This window comes from Oncorhynchus keta, chromosome 11, assembly GCF_023373465.1.
Source record: "Oncorhynchus keta strain PuntledgeMale-10-30-2019 chromosome 11, Oket_V2, whole genome shotgun sequence".
Lineage (NCBI taxonomy): Eukaryota > Metazoa > Chordata > Actinopteri > Salmoniformes > Salmonidae > Oncorhynchus > Oncorhynchus keta.
The window spans coordinates 41,875,187-41,892,627 of NC_068431.1; the positions used below are offsets into that span (position 1 = coordinate 41,875,187).

A 17,441-nucleotide genomic window follows, 5' to 3' on the forward strand; every position below is an offset into this window, starting at 1 on the left:
TCACATCCGTTACACCTCAAAACTTTTTAAGTTGCTCATCGCCTTACCATTGCAAGCTGCGGATTCAACAAAGTAAGTAAGTACGCTACCGTACGTGATACGAGGCCACTTCTTCACGTCATCTTCCCAACCATCAATTACGGAGGGTAAAGGTTGGCTAATATTACCCTTTTTGTTCTCCATCAGGTTGTGTTCCCACATCATTATTAGTTTGGCAAGCTCTTCATGAATGAATGAAGAAACCGTTTGTTTATGTCAAAATGTCAAACCGGAAATAACATCCATAATTCGCGTAAGGCATCATGGGACACGGGAAACTAAGGATAGCCAGTCATGAGAAACAGATCCTTCCACTGTAAACTAGCTGATTAACATTATGATTCAGTTATTTTTTACATTTTATTTCACCTTTATTTAACCAGGTAGGTTAGTTGAGAACAAGTCCTCATTTACAACTGCGACCTGGCCAAGATAAAGCATAGCAGTGTGAACAGACAACAACACAAAGTTACACATGGAGTAAACAATAAACAAGTCAATAACACTGTAGAAAAAAGAGTCTATAGACATTGTGTGCAAAAGGCATGAGGAGGTAGGTGAATAATTACAATTTGGCAGATTAACACTGGAGTGATAAATGATCAGATGGTCATGTGCAGGTAGAGATATTGGTGTGCAAAATAGCAGAAAAGTAAATAAATAAAAACAGTATGGGGATGAGGTAGGTAAATTGGGTGGGCTATTTACCGATGGCCTATGTACAGCTGCAGCGATCGGTTAGCTGCTCAGATAGCAGATGTTTAAAGTTGTCGCGGGAGATAAAAGTCTCCAACTTCAGCGATTTTTGCAATTCGTTCCAGTCACAGGCAGCAGAGAACTGGAAGGAAAGGCGGCCAAATGAGGTGCTGGCTTTAGGGATGGTCAGTGAGATACACCTGCTGGAGCGCGTGCTACGGGTGGGTGTTGCCATCGTGACCAGTGAACTGAGATAAGGCGGAGCTTTACCTAGCATGGACTTGTAGATGACCGTCTGGCGACAAATGGTCGCAGTGGTGGGTGGTATAAGGTGCTTTGGTAACAAAACGGATGGCACTGTGATAAACTGCATCCAGTTTGCTGAGTAGAGTATTGGAAGCTTTTTTGTAGATGACATCGCCGAAGTCGAGGATCGGTAGGATAGTCAGTTTTACTAGGGTAAGTTTGGCGGCGTGAGTGAAGGAGGCTTTGTTGTGGAATAGAAAGCCCACTCTAGATTTGATTTTAGATTGGAGATGTTTGATATGAGTCTGGAAGGAGAGTTTACAGTCTAGCTAGACACCCAGGTACTTATATATGTCCACATATTCTAGGTCGGAACCATCCAGGGTGGTGATGCTAGTCGGGCGTGCGGGTGCAGGCAGCGAACGGTTGAAAAGCATGCATTTGGTTTTACTAGCGTTTAAGAGCAGTTGGAGGCCACGGAAGGAGTGTTGTATGCCATTGAAGCTCGTTTGGAGGTTAGATAGCACAGTGTCCAAGGAAGGGCCAGAAGTATACAGAATGGTGTCGTCTGCGTAGAGGTGGATCAGGGAATCGCCCGCAGCAAGAGCAACATCATTGATATATACAGAGAAAAGAGTCGGCCCGAGAATTGAACCCTGTTATAACAATTTTCAAAGACAAAACCGTTACATTGGGAAGGTCCATACTCTGCTTGCAGTGGCAAATAAAGTTCCTTTAAACTCTGAAATGTGGTTGAAAGGAGGAGCTAGGAAATGGCTGGTAAAATCAGCATATTAAAGAACACGGTAAGTTAGCGTGTAGGCAGTGGCGGTTCTAGCTTGTCTGGCTCCCTGGGCGAACATATAGCCAATGTTAAGTAAGCTAGTTGGACAGAAAACTAAATATTGTCGCCCCATGTGTAATAACATAGCAAGCAACGTAGGCTAAAACACATAAGTGTTATACTACCCTATTTCATTACATGCATAATATTAATATTATTGCTATATCGTAACTACCTCACCACTATGGCCTATTTTATTGCCTTACCTCCCTTATCTTACCTCACTTGCACACACTGTATATATACTTTTTTCTAATGTATTATTGATTGTATGTTTGTTTATTCCATGTGTAACTCTTGTGTTGTTGTATGTGTTGAACTGCTATGCTTTATCTTGGCCAGGTCGCAGTTGCAAATGAGAACTTGTTCTCAACTAGCCTACCTGGCTAAATAAAAGTGAAATAAACAATTTGACTCATAAAGAGATGACATAGCTGCATGCCTTTTATCTTATGCACATTGCTCTTCTTCTTTACTCTTTTTCCTAAACTGGGCACCTGATGGCTTAGACATTTTCTTATTCATTTGTGTTGATTTGGTACTTGAGCATCAATACATTACCCATCCCCCAATACTGTCAACCAAGAGTCAAGACCAGCAGACTGGTTTTATATTATTAACGATTTCACACAATCCAGAAAAAAATGCAACAATATGGCTGTGAAACTATATATTCACCGTATTATGAATGAATTGTGGTTTATTTGGTAGCATTTCAGTGTGACTGATTTTACTAATTGCATTAGTACTGTACAAAGTTAGAGGTGCGCTATTTGATAGATTCCCCCGCTCCCTCTACATCGGGGTTCCAGTGGGGAGACCTGAGGTCAACCTACCCCCCACCCCATCTAGTACTTCTGAGTGGGAGACCTTCTTGCCTAGCTCACAAACTAGAATCAGAGCGCCCACTCCGACAAGGTTAATTGACCAACAGTCCCACACGGTGACGTGACGTTCAAATGAGCGATAGAAAACCGATCGCGCAAATGTCATCATTCCATTTTTTTTTTGTGCGTGCCATGTTACCTATACCTAAATCCGCCACCGTGTGCAGGTCTATGTTTAGCATCTGTAGGCGTTGATTTGACGTGTGAAGGACTGCTTACAGTCGTTTATTTAGCATGTTAGACCGCCTGCAAACACATTTGCACGTGCTTATTTGACGCGGGTAGGCGTTAACTTAGTACGTGAACACGTTAACTTAGCGCCTGCACCTGCTTACTTTACACGCGTAGCATTAAAACGATTGCGATTTGACCACGTTCTTTAAGAACCAAACGGCGTTCCATACATTTGACAGCTAACCTTTTTTTGGACAGCCCTGGGTCTCCTCATCTAGCGATCCCACAAAGGATAGCTACAAACTAAAACAAAATGAAAAAGTAATTTGGATATAACATACTACACCAGTCTCTAGATATGTTAATTCATTTAGATATTTGTTTTTATGGCCTTACTCCCCATCATATCCTTTGAACATATGGCATGGGCACAGAGTGACCAGTGGCAGTAACTAAATACAACTGACTGTAAAAGCCCATAACATAACTGAAATACTTTATTGAATTCTGCTCAAACAAATGATGACATAAGCTTTATTTTATTTTTTCAAGGATGAAAACAGAAACTGTGTTCACAGAATGGTAACCACATGCAATACAAAAATATGCATTTTTACATGACATAAAAAACATGAATTGACCCATTCAAAAAGAAATGTACAGTATTTTTACAGTATTTGTACATGAAAAAATATAAAGATATATACATCTGTAATAGGGGAGGAGTACCTATTTCAAAATGCGATGTATTGTACATATAAAATGTTTGTACAAATATTAAAAGTTAATTAGCTGTACATTAAATAATGTATCTACATGTATATCTTACATACCATTGATATCATCAATACATTTACTGCAGTCTTTCACTAAATCAACCCTATATGTTCCAATACAATACACTCACTTACACTCACAAACACACTAATACAAGCACACCAACTGAAGCTGACAATCACTAACGGAATACACACAAGCACATGTGATCATGTTTAAGGAGTAAATTATACAACACTTTTGTGCCAGGTTCCTGTTCTATTTTTTGGGTGCTGTAAATGAATCTATTATACTACTTGACTTGATATACCTCTCTACAGCTCTCCCAGGCTGAGAGAAGGCATCCCTGCTTCTCTGTGGCTCCCTCTTATGCATTTTAATAATCAGGGCACTCGCTTCATTATCAAATACCTTCAGTCCTAAATAACCAACATGATTCCATTCCCAGTGTGTAGTGAGATGAGAGGAAGATCACATTGCATGCTGACACCTCTTAGCTGTGGTTTCAACAGATTCATTCTTCATTTATGCAATGAGCTGTTTTCAAATGTATGGTTTCATCAGATTCTACTCAGACAAGCAACACAGAGACATGAGTCAATTCAATCATGCTCTCGCAACTCCTGAGACCTTTGTCCTTTCAAACTTCATGGAACAAAAACATAAACACTGAAAAATATTACTCAAAATAGGAACCAACAACTAAAAGTAAAAGTTTGTATCTTGTCATTTTTTCTCCTGTTGAAATAATGTGTACAGGTCATGTGCAGGAGGCAGACAGAGGGCAGCACGGTGACCGTGTCGCAGTGCATGTCATCAAAAAACTGCAGAGAGCTGAAGGGTAAGAGTCAAGAGGCAGTTGGATTACATCACTCAAGCAGCCCGAAGCTTCAAGACCACAATGAGAAAAGAGGAGGGAGTGAATGCAGTGGTCCATTTAGGATAGGAGTTACAAACATTGTTTTGGTCCAGCAAGTGTCTGGGTTGCATCGTCTGGGAGCCCCCAGTAGGAAGAACCATATCACAGCAGCACAGAGAGGAGGGAGAGCAGGGCAGGCTGCAGATGGAGCAGAGCACAGCAGAGCAGCCGTCAGCTACCGGGCTCATACCAGAGCACACCGGTCAGTCTCAGAACAGACACCACAAGCCAGTTATTCACAAGCCTCAGATAGTCCAAAAAGCAACAGTAGAAAAAAATGAAGGCAATATGTTTTGAGACGAAGGAAGGAAAGTTGAGGGGAGGTAGCGAAGCACTACCCGCGGCCTCCTCAGTCCAGCACCCTTCTCTCCCACACAACCAGACACTACAGTTTAAAAGACATGGAAGATCAGGCTGTGGGTTAGTGGATGCCGTGTCTGTATCAGGCAGAGTCAATGCTTTGATCAATCCTAAAAGTTAAGGATTTCAGGAGCATGCAAGGCAGACCCAGGCTTTGTTTGTTTTGCATTGCTTATATTTCATAGTGACGGCTACAACCTATATTAGGAAGAGAGAAAACAGAGAGAGAGAGAACAAATGAAACATGGAGGTTAGAGGCTGTTAGTGAAAATATAATAACAGGTTAAAATTAAGAGAATGATTTGAGAAGAAGACCGGTGCAGTAGAAGAGACAGGTAAATATTTCAACATGAAACAAGGGCCCAGATTTCTGCACCACAGGAATCTCAAATGAGCCTTCTCATCACAAAAACCTCTTTCAGGATTTACACGCCCATGCAGTGTCCCAACAGACCATTGCAAACACCATGCAAACTGGTAAGCTCTTCTCTTCCCATTCAAGCAACTGGCATGCTATGCAGGCTCAATTTGTTGGGGCATCATTACTGATAGTGTTGGCAAAGGACAGCTTGTTTGAAAACAAACATAAGACCAGTAGCTAGCTCCACTAGCAGAGAGTTGTTAAACTGGTAGGGGCTGTTACTGGACAAGTAGTTCATGTGTAGAGAAGACTCCACCCATGAGCCTTTGAGTGACAGACGTGCAGTATGTAGCGAATGAGGAAGTTACAGAGCGCGAGCAGGACAGAGATGGCAGGAGATGAGTGAAGGTGCAGAGACAAATCTGGACCAGGTACTGTACACCTAACATATGAGAAGAAAGGGGTGGGGAGGTGTATGGGTACAGAGCAGGTCAGGAAAATGTCCAGGAAAGGGAGGGACAATGCTTTTAAACAGAAAAGTGCACTCACAGTCACATCCTGGAGGAGAAAGTTTGGGAAACAGAAGATAAAACAGAAAATTCCCTTAGCGTCACATATAATGGTTAATTTCTAAATGCTTCACCATTAGAAACCACAGTCACTCATATTACAGTGGTCAACGTATCTGTAATGGACCGTCAAGAGGGTATGTGGCTCATGACAATAAACTACGACCAAGAGTCAACTCGGTCATCCCCTGCCTAGTCCCCATCAGTTTGACATCAGTGGCCCTAAAACCGCACAGCAATCTGGGGGCCATCCTTTACATGCCTTCAGCTGAACCTCTTTGTTTCATACACAAGTCCATTCCAGATGAGTCAGAACCCAGTTAGGGGTCAGAGTGCATGGCAGGGCGGGCAGGCATGTCCTACACCTCTAGGATACGTACTCTGCAGACTTCCAGAAGTGTCCAGGGTGGGACAGTCTCCGGTTGAGTTTGGGCAGCTTCTCCAGCATGTCTGCCAGTTGGGTGAAGGTGGGCCGCTCCCTCAGGTCATAGGCCCAGCAGGCAGACAGGATTTCCTGCACAGACAGGAAGGATTAACATCATCACTTCATGCCAACACAATGTAGAGATGTATCCTGTAGTCAGCTTTAATTTCTTCTCTACTCTATCAAGGGCATCCCTTAAAAAGATAGCATTAGCATGAAGAAATACCCTCACTTACGCTGCTAGGATTAAGAAAGATGCAATTCCCCCCCAAAAAGTATGGGCATAGATTTCTGCATGATTACACCACAATGTGATCTGGCACCAGAGCATGCGAGCGGAGATAAGCGTTTGGAAATCCCGCTCATGCTTTCGGGATACGTGTCTTTTCAGATTCCACAATGATTCTTTAGTTGTGGACACTACATCACCACACTCCCTCTCTTGCTCTTGGTCCTCATCTTTGTAAGTCACCTTGATTTAGCACCTGTGTGTTCTATCAGTTTCTTTATGAAAATATTTTGTTAACTCCATGACAGTAGCTAAAGCAAGGGGCTATAGCAGCACACAAGTAGACTACAAATGCATGCTGGTCCGGGCGTGCCCTGAGCTCGTGAAGTGAGCGCTACTGGAATGAAATTGGGGTGGGCGAGAAGGCCTACGCTCCAGCCATTGGGAATCTCGCACCGGGCTCCAGTCAAATTGGGCACGCTCCCCTCCAGCTCCGCTCACATAAGTGCTTCCCCCTCCACTCACCGTGACCTCCTTGCCCAGGTTGATCTCTGCCAGGACCTTCTTGATGCCCTCACCGCTCCCCACCTGCCAGATGGTAGCCTCCACAGGCTGGTTGATGATAGGCCAGTCCCTGGCTTGGAGCTCGTACCAAATGGTGCTAAAAGGGGGCAACCAGCAATATGGTCATTCCCCAGAGCCAGTTAACTGTAAAGTGAAGCAGTCTCAAGGAGAAACTATTCTGCTAGAGAGCGTACCCAAAGGCATAGACGTCTGCAGCGTTGGAGAAGGGCAGGCGGTCCTCGTTGTTTCCAGGGCTCATCCTGCGTACGATCTCTGGCGCCAGGTAACAGATCCAGCCATGTGGAAGCTTCAGCTCATTGTCTCGCCTGTGAGAGAAAACACACACACACACACACACACGCACGCACGCACGCACGCACACACACGCACACGCACACGCACACACACACACAATAAGAAACCACTGTTAGGAGAACACAGACCCACCGAGCATCCACCAGCTGAGATGATAGCTGTAGTAACCAATATGCAGAGTCCATACCTCCCCTCCTGAACCACTCCAGAGATCCCAAACAGGCCAAAGTCTGTAATAATCACTTTATTGGTGTCATGAAAGACGTTCTTTGACTTCAAGTCCTTGTGGACAATGCCTTTGGCATGCAGGTAGCCCATTCCCTGTGTGGATTAAAGTAATAAGGACATACAGTAAATATATATTACACATACTGTTTTTGTCAACATTACCCATCTACCTGTAGAAATCTGAAAGGACCGAACAAGAGTAGAAGTTCACCTTTACAATTTCTTGAGCGATTTGCCTCGTCTTGTTTATATCCAATGTGTTTTTGGTGTCCCGAACCACAGAGTATAGTGTCCTCCCTTTACAGAAACTGGAGAAAAACATTTGAATGAACAAATGGAACTAAACAAGTAAACAACAGCTATGGTGGACTGAATATGCCAAAGAGATATTCATTTGGTATGTATGTTAACCCCTCCCCCTACCTGGTGATGATGGCGAGGTGGGGCGGGGCCATGCAGGCCCCCATGAAGAGGACCACGTTCTCGTGACGGGTCTGTCTGTAGTTCATCACCTCCTTCTTAAACAGCTTCAGGTGGTCCTGGTTGTTCCCATCTATCTCCAGCAGCCGGATAGCCACCTCGCCATGCCAACGCCCCTTATGCACCTTTCCCCAACGGCCCTGGAGTGAAGGAGGGAGTGATTTAATGACACTTTCAGAAACAGACATTCAATGGGTTTGAATAGAAAACACTGATAGTTTCATGCATATGTAGCTTGATCATTGAAAATGTTCTCTCCAGTGAAAACAGCGTGTTCTATTGCCCTCTCACCTTCCCAATGAGCTCTCCCAGGTCCAGCTGTTCGAAGGGAATGTCCCACTCCTGCAGGTAGACGCTGGTCTGGCTGGCCTTACGGGAGATGGGGCCTTTCCAGCGACCACTCCGTGAACTGGGCAGGTCATCCAACTCATCACCATCACACTCACCATCCGAACCACCATTCATCCCACTCCCATCGTCATCTTCCTCATCATCATCATCCTCCTCCTCCTCCTCTACTGGATCTGGGTCTATCTCAGGTTCAACCTCCTCCTCCTCCTCTTCCTCCTGTAAGACATTCATGCATGGCCAATGTTTTTGGTTTTGGGCATGTGTCTGCACATATGTTACAGTTACTTTACACACACACACACAGTTTCTACCTCTCCATCCTCATCCTCAGCCATTTCAGCGTGCATGTCATCTGCTGGTTCAGTTTCACTGTTGGGACGGGTCAAACCACAGTCACAATGTCAGAGTGTTCTGAGTGTTGCACCATTAAAACACTATTGATAAATGAAATAGACAGGCGAGCCTTACACTGTGTCTTGGAGGGCTTCAGAGTGCAAAGTAGTGGAACTGGACACATCTGGGAGAAAATAATACAAATATTCAGTATGCAATAAAACTGCTCTTTGCTCTTATAGCCAAACTTGCATCCCTCATGTAGTTTATTTGCCCACTTATATTGGTCCCTTGCCTTAGCAATGTGTTGACACAACCACTACAATATGATAAGACATGCAATTCTGAAACTCCCCAGCAGGTGGCACAGAGACCCATCTCCACATGAGATAATGCAGTCTGAATATCACACAGCAAAACACATTGTTCCAAGGCATTCACAAATGCACAACTTGGTCATATAATCCACTAAACCCGTGAGTACATGCAGGAGATGGACAGAGCTGACAGGGTTGGTTGTGGCTGAGGATGTGGGCAGGAGATGGACAGAGCTGACAGGGTTGGTTGTGGCTGAGGATGTGGGCAGGAGTGAGCGCCGCCCAACAGTGTCTGGGACTGTACCGTAAACTCACCAGGGAAGATAAACTGCTGTCTATGCTGAAAGTAGCAGGCAGCTTAGGGAAAAGAGAGGGAAGAACCAACAAGCATGGAGAGGAGAGAAGGACTGGGTTAAAGTAGGCATTAAAACAACCCTAGTCACACCCACCCACCCACAGGAGTTCCTCTGTGTTAGTGGTATAAATGAAGAGAGGGAGAGAGAGGGAGGTCGACCACTGCTGCCTGGCCATTCCATTCCAAGTCTAGCATTCACTAAACAGAAAATGTGACTCAGGGAGTCATTCTGTGTAATGAAGAACACAATGCAAGCATGCACCTTGATAGTTGGAGAATGCTGACTTAACTGTGTGCAGTGGACATGCTTCTGTGGTTGTTTATATAGCCACGTGCATGTATATTCATGTGTGTGTTTGTGTGTGAGAGCGGTGATTGTGTGTATTCATAAGTGAGTGACGGTCAGGGACCTACCTGGGAAGTGGAAGCGGTTTTCCCGGTGGACCTTGGGCGAGGGGTTGGGGGGTGGGGTGGCACTGGGAGGGTTCTGGAAGGGGGCAGGGGAGGAGGGTGTGGAGGAGGTGGTGGAGGACGGGTTACTGCTGGAGTCCAACTGGTTCAGCACAGGAGGGTGATCCTGAGAGAAGGAGAACAAATACACAGTGATCAGAGTCAATAACACACTTGTCTGTCCTAACAGCATCATGCACATAATTATCATCAAAGCTGTGATGTAATATCTAAGCAGGTGTGATTGGTTGTACCTTTTTGGTGATGGCCTTTGGTAGTGTGCCAAACTGCGGTGCTTCCAAAGGCCGGTCCACAGGGTTGTTGATGTCAGACGGCACAGACTCAGTCCTCCGGATTTTGGTGACTGGAAAGAAGAAATTGGGGTCATAACCATCATACTTGTTGAATCTATGTAGGCCCTTTAATAAACTATGGATTAACATTTTGCAGATTGATGTTCATTGGGATGAGTCTTGTCTTGGAGGTAGAATTAAGCGATTTTCTGTTAGATGTGCCAGCTGCAAAGTCAAAATTGTCTATATTGTAAAGATTTCTGAAAACAAAATTGAGCTTTTTTTGTTCTTAATTTAAGGTTAGAGGTGGGCATTATTGTTATCATTGCAGTTAATTAAGGTTAGGTTTAAAATCAGATTTATTGACCCGTCTGCAGAGCTGCCTCCAGTACAGGAGTCATCCCAATAAATACTAACCTGCGAAAATGTGTTGTGTGGAAGGCTTACTTGGCAGAAAGGAGATTCTGCAGGAGGGAGATTCTTTAGTACACTTATTATGGCACTTTAACCTGCAGACAGGAAACAACCAATCAGAGAACAGCAACAGAAAAATGAACCACCAAAAGAGGATGAAGTTGTATTTTACTGCATTGTACAGACACTCAACCGAACTCCAGAACATCTCAGAGAGCCTCCCCCTCCCTATCCTCCTGTCCATGTCTCCTCACTTCACTCACCTACAGTGTTTACACTTCACCCCAAACATCATGTTCTTCTGACACACCTGACACGTCTGGGACAGCCACGACTTTGTGGAAAACCTGCACACAGAATCAACAATTGCTTAAACCATCAATAGTGTTTTGCTATATAGTAGATTGAAAGTATATTTCATATTTTCATCATGGCAGTCTGAGGCTTAAAGGTGTAGTCAGCAACCTGTGGGTGACGGCCAGGCCTATGTCTCTCCTCACTGCCTGTGGGGAGCCGCGGCGCAACCCCATGTTATCTGGAGAGAGACAGAGATGTCAAACACTAGGAGTGAAACGTAAACCTGACAGAGGAGGATGTGTCTAAACATTGAGTATTAGTGCAAAAACTGCAAATGTTCTATGAAGTTTAGAGGCTAGTATCAAAATGAAATGAGTGGTGCTCAGGGAAATGCTCAATTCTGGTTCTTTTCCCGAACTTCCCAACATTTCCAGAAATCCTGGTTGGAAGACTCCTGGAAGTTCCCAGAATTTTTCAACCCTACCACTTGTTACAGTATGTGCCAAAACCAATGAAAAACATTTACTGTTTATTTTACAAGTTAGAACAAATGTAAGTGAGACCTATTGACGTTGTTTCGGTAGGTGAATCCCCTACACATAAATCATTATGGAAAGATACTGACACAAAAGCACACACACACACACACTGTCAACACACACACACTCACTCAATCGGTCAACACCCAACACACTCGCTCAACACCCAACACACTCGCTCAATACCCAACACACTCGCTCAACACACACACACACACACACGCTCAACACACACACACACGCTCAACACTCACTCACTCGCTCGCTCACTCACTCACTCACTCACTCACTCACTCACTCACTCACTCACTCACTCACTCACTCACTCACTCACTCACTCACTCACTCACTCACTCACTCGCTCACTCACTCACTCACACACTCGCTCACTCACTCACTCACTCACTCACTCACTCACTCACTCACTCACTCACTCACTCACTCACACACTCACTCAACACACACTCACTCAACACACACTCACTCAACCACTCACTCACTCACTCACTCACTCACTCACTCACTCACTCACTCACTCACTCACTCACTAACTCACTCACTCACTCACTCACTCACTCGCTCACTCGCTCAACACACACACTCACTCACTCACTCGCTCAACACACACACTCACTCACTCACTCGCTCAACACACACACTCACTCACTCACTCGCTCAACACACACACTCACTCACTCACTCACTCACTCACTCACTCACTCACTCACTCACTCACTCACTCACTCACTCACTCACTCACTCACTCACTCACTCACTCACTCACTCACTCAAAGACACAAATTTGTGGGAGTATTAGACTTATCTCTAAGCTGTGAAATGAAGTGGAGGAGTAATGTCATCTATACAAGCGATGGGGTCAGAGAACGCTCCCCCACATCACAGCCTTCAGATGGAACAACCCCAGCAATCTACCGACTGAAACACACACTGCCTCTGAGCCAAACTGGGACGGCTACTGTGGCCCTACAGCCAGTTACTGGAAAATAAATATATTTCTTTACAAAGAGCACACATAGACAAAGGGTCCATTCTATCAGAGTAGTGCACCATGCACTTACCAATCTACTCAAAGGAAGATTCCTTACATATAGCCTAAGTGGGGAAAGTAGACATGTGTGTGAACTCACTCTTGAGGTGGGATGAATGCTCCTCCATCAGGGTAGGGGTGCCAGGTAGGGTGTAGGGGGCAGTGGCGGGGGCAGGGGTTGAAGCCCCGGGAGTGCGGGCAGACAGGTGGGGGGAACGGGAGGGTGAGTCCTCACAGCCATTCCCATTGATCTGAACGTTGAGGAACAACTTATTCTGCTTTGCACACCTGAGGGGAAAAAAATAAACACTGGGACGTCAGTACAGTGGCCCACTGCTGCCCTCACACCCTCATCTCAACACAGTCAACACTGGATTACTCCCAAATGGGCCACCATACAGATCACCAAAGACAATCAATCATTTCATGGCTATCCTGTACCAGCCATGTTATGCAAGTGGCAGAGAGGAGAGGAGCGAGGCAGATGGGGAAGGAGGGAGACATTAGCAGCAGGTCTTGGCACATGGCAGACTCAGCCACAACCTCCACCACAGCAGAGCACAGGCCAAAGGGCTGAACGTCCTCTGCCTGGCACTGGGTCAGGAATGCAGAGTGCTGATCCAGCAGCAGGCAGCCCTACTGCCTTCCTGCCTGCTCTCTCTGGGCTCTATACACAGTGGAAAAGGCCTGTGCCTCCCTATGCCCCCGGTCACACTCATCAGTGTCCTCACATGATAGGTCGGTGGTCATACGGTCTACTTCTATATAAAGTTTATAGTCTATGTATGTATCATTAAGCTATATTATCAGTCCTGTTTAAATACTTCCATCTAGTCAGGTTCCATTCATTACGGCTGAGCTTTTCATCACTAATGCTACAGTGCCTTGCAAAAATATTCACCCCCTTTGGCATTTTTCCTATTTTGTTGTATTACAACCTGTAATTTATGTAACAGACATACACAAAATAGTCCAAATTGGTGAAGTGAATTTTTTAATGTTTAATTTATAATGGAAAAGTGGTGCGTGCATATGTAGTGGCCAGAAAAACAGCCATTGCTTAAAGAAAAAAAGAAGCAAACACATTTGGTGTTCGCCAAAAGGCATGTGGGAGACTCTCCAAACATATGGAATAAGGTATTCTGGTTAGATGATACTAAAATTGAGCTTTTTGGCCATCAAGGACAACGCTATGTCTGGCGCAAATCCAACACCTCACATCACCCCGAGAACACCATCCCCACATTGAAGCATGGTGGTGGCAGCATCATGCTGTGGGGATGTTTTTCATCGGCAGGGACTGTGAAACTGGTCAGATTTGAAGAAATGACGGTTGGCGCTAAACACAGAGAAAGTCTTGAGGGAAACACGTTTCAGTTCTTGAGACTGGGATGGAGGTTCACCTTCCAGCAGGACAATGACCCTAAGCATACTGCTAAAGCAAAACTTGAGTGGTTTAAGGGGAAGCATAACAATGTTTTGCAATGGCCTAGTCAAAGCCCAGACCTCAATCCAATTGAGAATCTGTGTTATAACTTAAAGATTGCTGTACACCAGCGGAACCCATCCAACTTGAAGGAGCTGCAGCAGTTTTGCCTTGAAGAATGGGCAAAAATCCCAGTGGCTAGATGTGCCAAGCTTATATAGACATACCCCAAGATAATTGCAGCTGTAATTGCTGCAAAAGGTGGCTCTACAAAGTATTTACTTTTTTTACTTTTTTTTGGGGGGGGGGGTGAATAGTTACGCATACCCAAGTTTTTTTTATTTTGTCTTATTTGTTGTTTCTGTCACAATAAAAAATATTTTATCTTCAAAGTGGTAGGCATGTTGTGTATATCAAATGGTACAACCCCCCAAAAATCTATTTTAATTTCAGGTTGTAAGGCAACAAAATAGGAAAAAATGCCGAATGGGGGTGAATACTTTCGCAAGCCACTGTACATTTACAAATGAACAGGATATTATGGATATGTGTTAGTACTGTATGCGTAGCTATGTCTGTGTGGGACAAGTGTGTGTGTGTTTCTGTGTCTTGTCCTCTGAGAATCATGCCTTAGAAATGACTCAATCTCAGGGAATCTGTATGGTCCTTCTGTAGCTCAGTTGGTAGAGCATGGCGCTTGTAACGCCAGGGTAGTGGGTTCGATTCCCGGGACCACCCATACGTAGAATGTATGCACACATGACTGTAAGTCGCTTTGGATAAAAGCGTCTGCTAAATGGCATATATTATTATTATATTAGCTCTGGCCTTATACTGGACACATTAAGGCAGCAACGGGCAGGGTGTGTGTTTGTGTGAGTGAGTGAAAAGCCCTGTGCTTCAGTTGTAACATCATAATAAGGAAGGACAGAAGTGTGTCCCATATACAAACCGGTTCCAAGATTTTGAGCATTGTGGAAAACTGCCCAGACACTGGTCATGATGACCTCACATGCGTTGCCAAACAAAATAATCTTTCAGAAATCTCTTGTCAAGTGGGCCACTATGATTACTGTCAAATGGACTGGATCAGTTGAAATTCTGTGCCTCCAACAACACTGTCAGACAGCATAACCCTTTACTCTAGGTCATAATGGACTGGAACTCTCACAAAGCATGGGGGGCAGGAAGTGACCTACTTGTTGGTGGGCGGCTCTTCGATGCGGTTCCCCAGCTGGGACTCGTGACTCTTGCTGCGGGTCAGGGTGATGTTGGGCAGGAGGTGCATCACCTTGCGGGAGGGCGGCGGCGGGGTGCATGGGGGCTTCAGCCTGTGGCGCCTCTTGGAGGGCGGGGTGATGGGCGGGGTGGAGGTGTGGCCATAGAGTCGCCCCTGATGGGCGGCGGAGAGGGGGAAGGGGTCTGTGAAGGGGCTGTCAGCGTAAATGTACGCCCCATGGGCCTCGGGACCGGGCATTGCAGACACGGAGCCGAACCGGGTTTGGGCACAGGCGGTGCAGGGGGTGGGGGGAGTGGATGGGGTGGTGGGGGGCCGAGCTAGGGGAGAGGGGCTATGGGGGCGCATCGGACCCCCCATCCCCCCCATCAGCTGGTCGGCAGGCAGCAGCAGAGAGCCACTGTCTCGCCGGGTGGGCTCAGAGAACCAGAGTCCCCCATCCTCTCTCAGCTCCCCATCTGTATGGGAGACACAGAACAGGGTTACTCAACCGAGTGTCTTCTGTCCTACAATATAACTTTACCCAGGGTGGCACCCTGTTGCTTCTGACGGGGCTAATAGACCAGAAACAGCCTGGCAGAAACAGCCGAGTCCAACAGTCAGTAAAACCCCACAGAGACCCCAGACTGACATGGCAGATCAGGCAGACTCTCCAGGGTACAGACAGACACCCACCTGATTCAGTGGCACTCTTCAGGCAGGAGAGGGCAGCGGTGAGCCTGGCACACTCCTCTGAAGTGGAGCCCAGTCTCCTCACAGTCTCCTGCACCTGAGAACCTGGCATCTGCAGCAAGGCATCCAGGGACAGTTTCAAGGGCACTGCCTGGAGAGAGGAGAAAAAAGAGACACGGTCGGGGGGGGGGGGGTTATTAGTACGTCCACACAGTATCCAGTCACAACTCTCCATACAGTACAACATGTGACAGAGAAACATACAATCTGTATACATCTTACACGAGTATGCTAGAGTCCAACTCACCTATGCTAGACACAAAGGTTATCATTGTTCCTTCTCATAAACCAAAGCCAGCCAGCCCATATGTCTAACTCCAGTTATGTCCACAGAGCAGGACAGGCCAGGCCAGAACAAGCCAGGGCAGAACAAGCCAGGCCAGGCAAGGAGCAGAGACCAGAAAGTACTGACTGACTGGCCAAATCCCCCTGGTGCCTCCCACCCAGAGATGAGGTCAGACAAGCTGCGCAATTGTGCTATTTCGTTATTTTTATGCGTAGCTTATTTTTTAAAAACGTAATGTGTACATTATGTTGCTGCTACCGTCTCTTATGAGCAAAAATATATTCTGGACATCAGAAAAGCGTGGACCGGAAGAAACGTTTTCCTTTAACAAGTCCGGCGTGTCCGACGAAAAGGATATCCTGCTTTCACTGGAACAGGCCCAGATCCACGCCTTTTGCGTTAAGAAAAGACACCGGAAAACGGGCTGCAGATCAGGCATCCTTCTGAAAATCCAGAGGCGAGCGAGTAAACTCCATTCATCTCGCTAATGTGCAATCATTGGACAATAAAATGGATTTATCTACGATTAAGATTATCCTACCAACGGGACATTAAAAACGGTAACATCTTACGTTTCACCGAGACGTGGCTGAACGAAGATACAGACAACATAGAGCTAGCGGGATTTTCCATGCACTGGCAGAACAGAACCTCTAGTAAGACGAGGGGTGGGGGTGTTAGTCTTTTTGTCAATAACTGCTGGCGCACGATTTCTAATATTAAAGAAGTCTCGAGGTATTGCTTTATTTAACTAGGCAAGTCATTTGAGAACAAATTCTTATTTTCAATGATGGCCTAGGGGCAGTACAACAGATTTGTACCTTGCCAGTTCAGGGATTTAATCTTGCAACCTTCCGGTTACTAGTCTAACGCTCTAACCACAAGACTACCTTCCGCCCCGCACTAGGCTATAAGACTGCCGCTTATAATAAGATCTAGACCGCGTAGATCTTTCAAAAGAGAGTTCTCATCTATATTATTCGTAGCCGTCTATTTACCACCACAAAACTAAGCTGGCACTAAGACCGCTCTCAACCAACTCTATAAGGCCATAAGCAAAGAAGGAAATGCTCACCCAGAAGCGGCGCTCCTAGTGGCCGGGGACTTTAATGCAGGCAAACTTAAATCCGTATCACCTCATTTCTACCAGCAAGGCACATGTGCAACAAGGATTATACCCTGATGAAGACAGCTTGGCTGTGGAAACATTGGTATTACATTTTTGCATCTGAGCTCCTGGAGTGTGCGGCT

General features: G+C 45.6%; 1 protein-coding gene across 1 annotated transcript in view; it reads right to left on the reverse strand.

Annotated features, from left to right (window-relative positions):
- Positions 1-3,409: 3,409 nt before the first annotated feature.
- The window catches only part of ksr1a (kinase suppressor of ras 1a), a 42,895-nt gene continuing 28,863 nt past the window's right edge, over positions 3,410-17,441 (reverse strand). The window contains 19 exon segments of the mRNA XM_052457222.1: positions 3,410-5,140; positions 6,253-6,386; positions 7,051-7,186; positions 7,284-7,415; positions 7,592-7,725; positions 7,844-7,940; positions 8,056-8,252; positions 8,404-8,679; positions 8,775-8,832; positions 8,932-8,980; positions 9,429-9,470; positions 9,883-10,045; positions 10,173-10,282; positions 10,659-10,720; positions 10,889-10,972; positions 11,091-11,160; positions 12,610-12,797; positions 15,135-15,630; positions 15,848-15,995. Coding sequence (XP_052313182.1) covers positions 5,134-5,140; positions 6,253-6,386; positions 7,051-7,186; positions 7,284-7,415; positions 7,592-7,725; positions 7,844-7,940; positions 8,056-8,252; positions 8,404-8,679; positions 8,775-8,832; positions 8,932-8,980; positions 9,429-9,470; positions 9,883-10,045; positions 10,173-10,282; positions 10,659-10,720; positions 10,889-10,972; positions 11,091-11,160; positions 12,610-12,797; positions 15,135-15,630; positions 15,848-15,995 — 2,583 coding nt within the window. The 3' untranslated portion in view covers positions 3,410-5,133.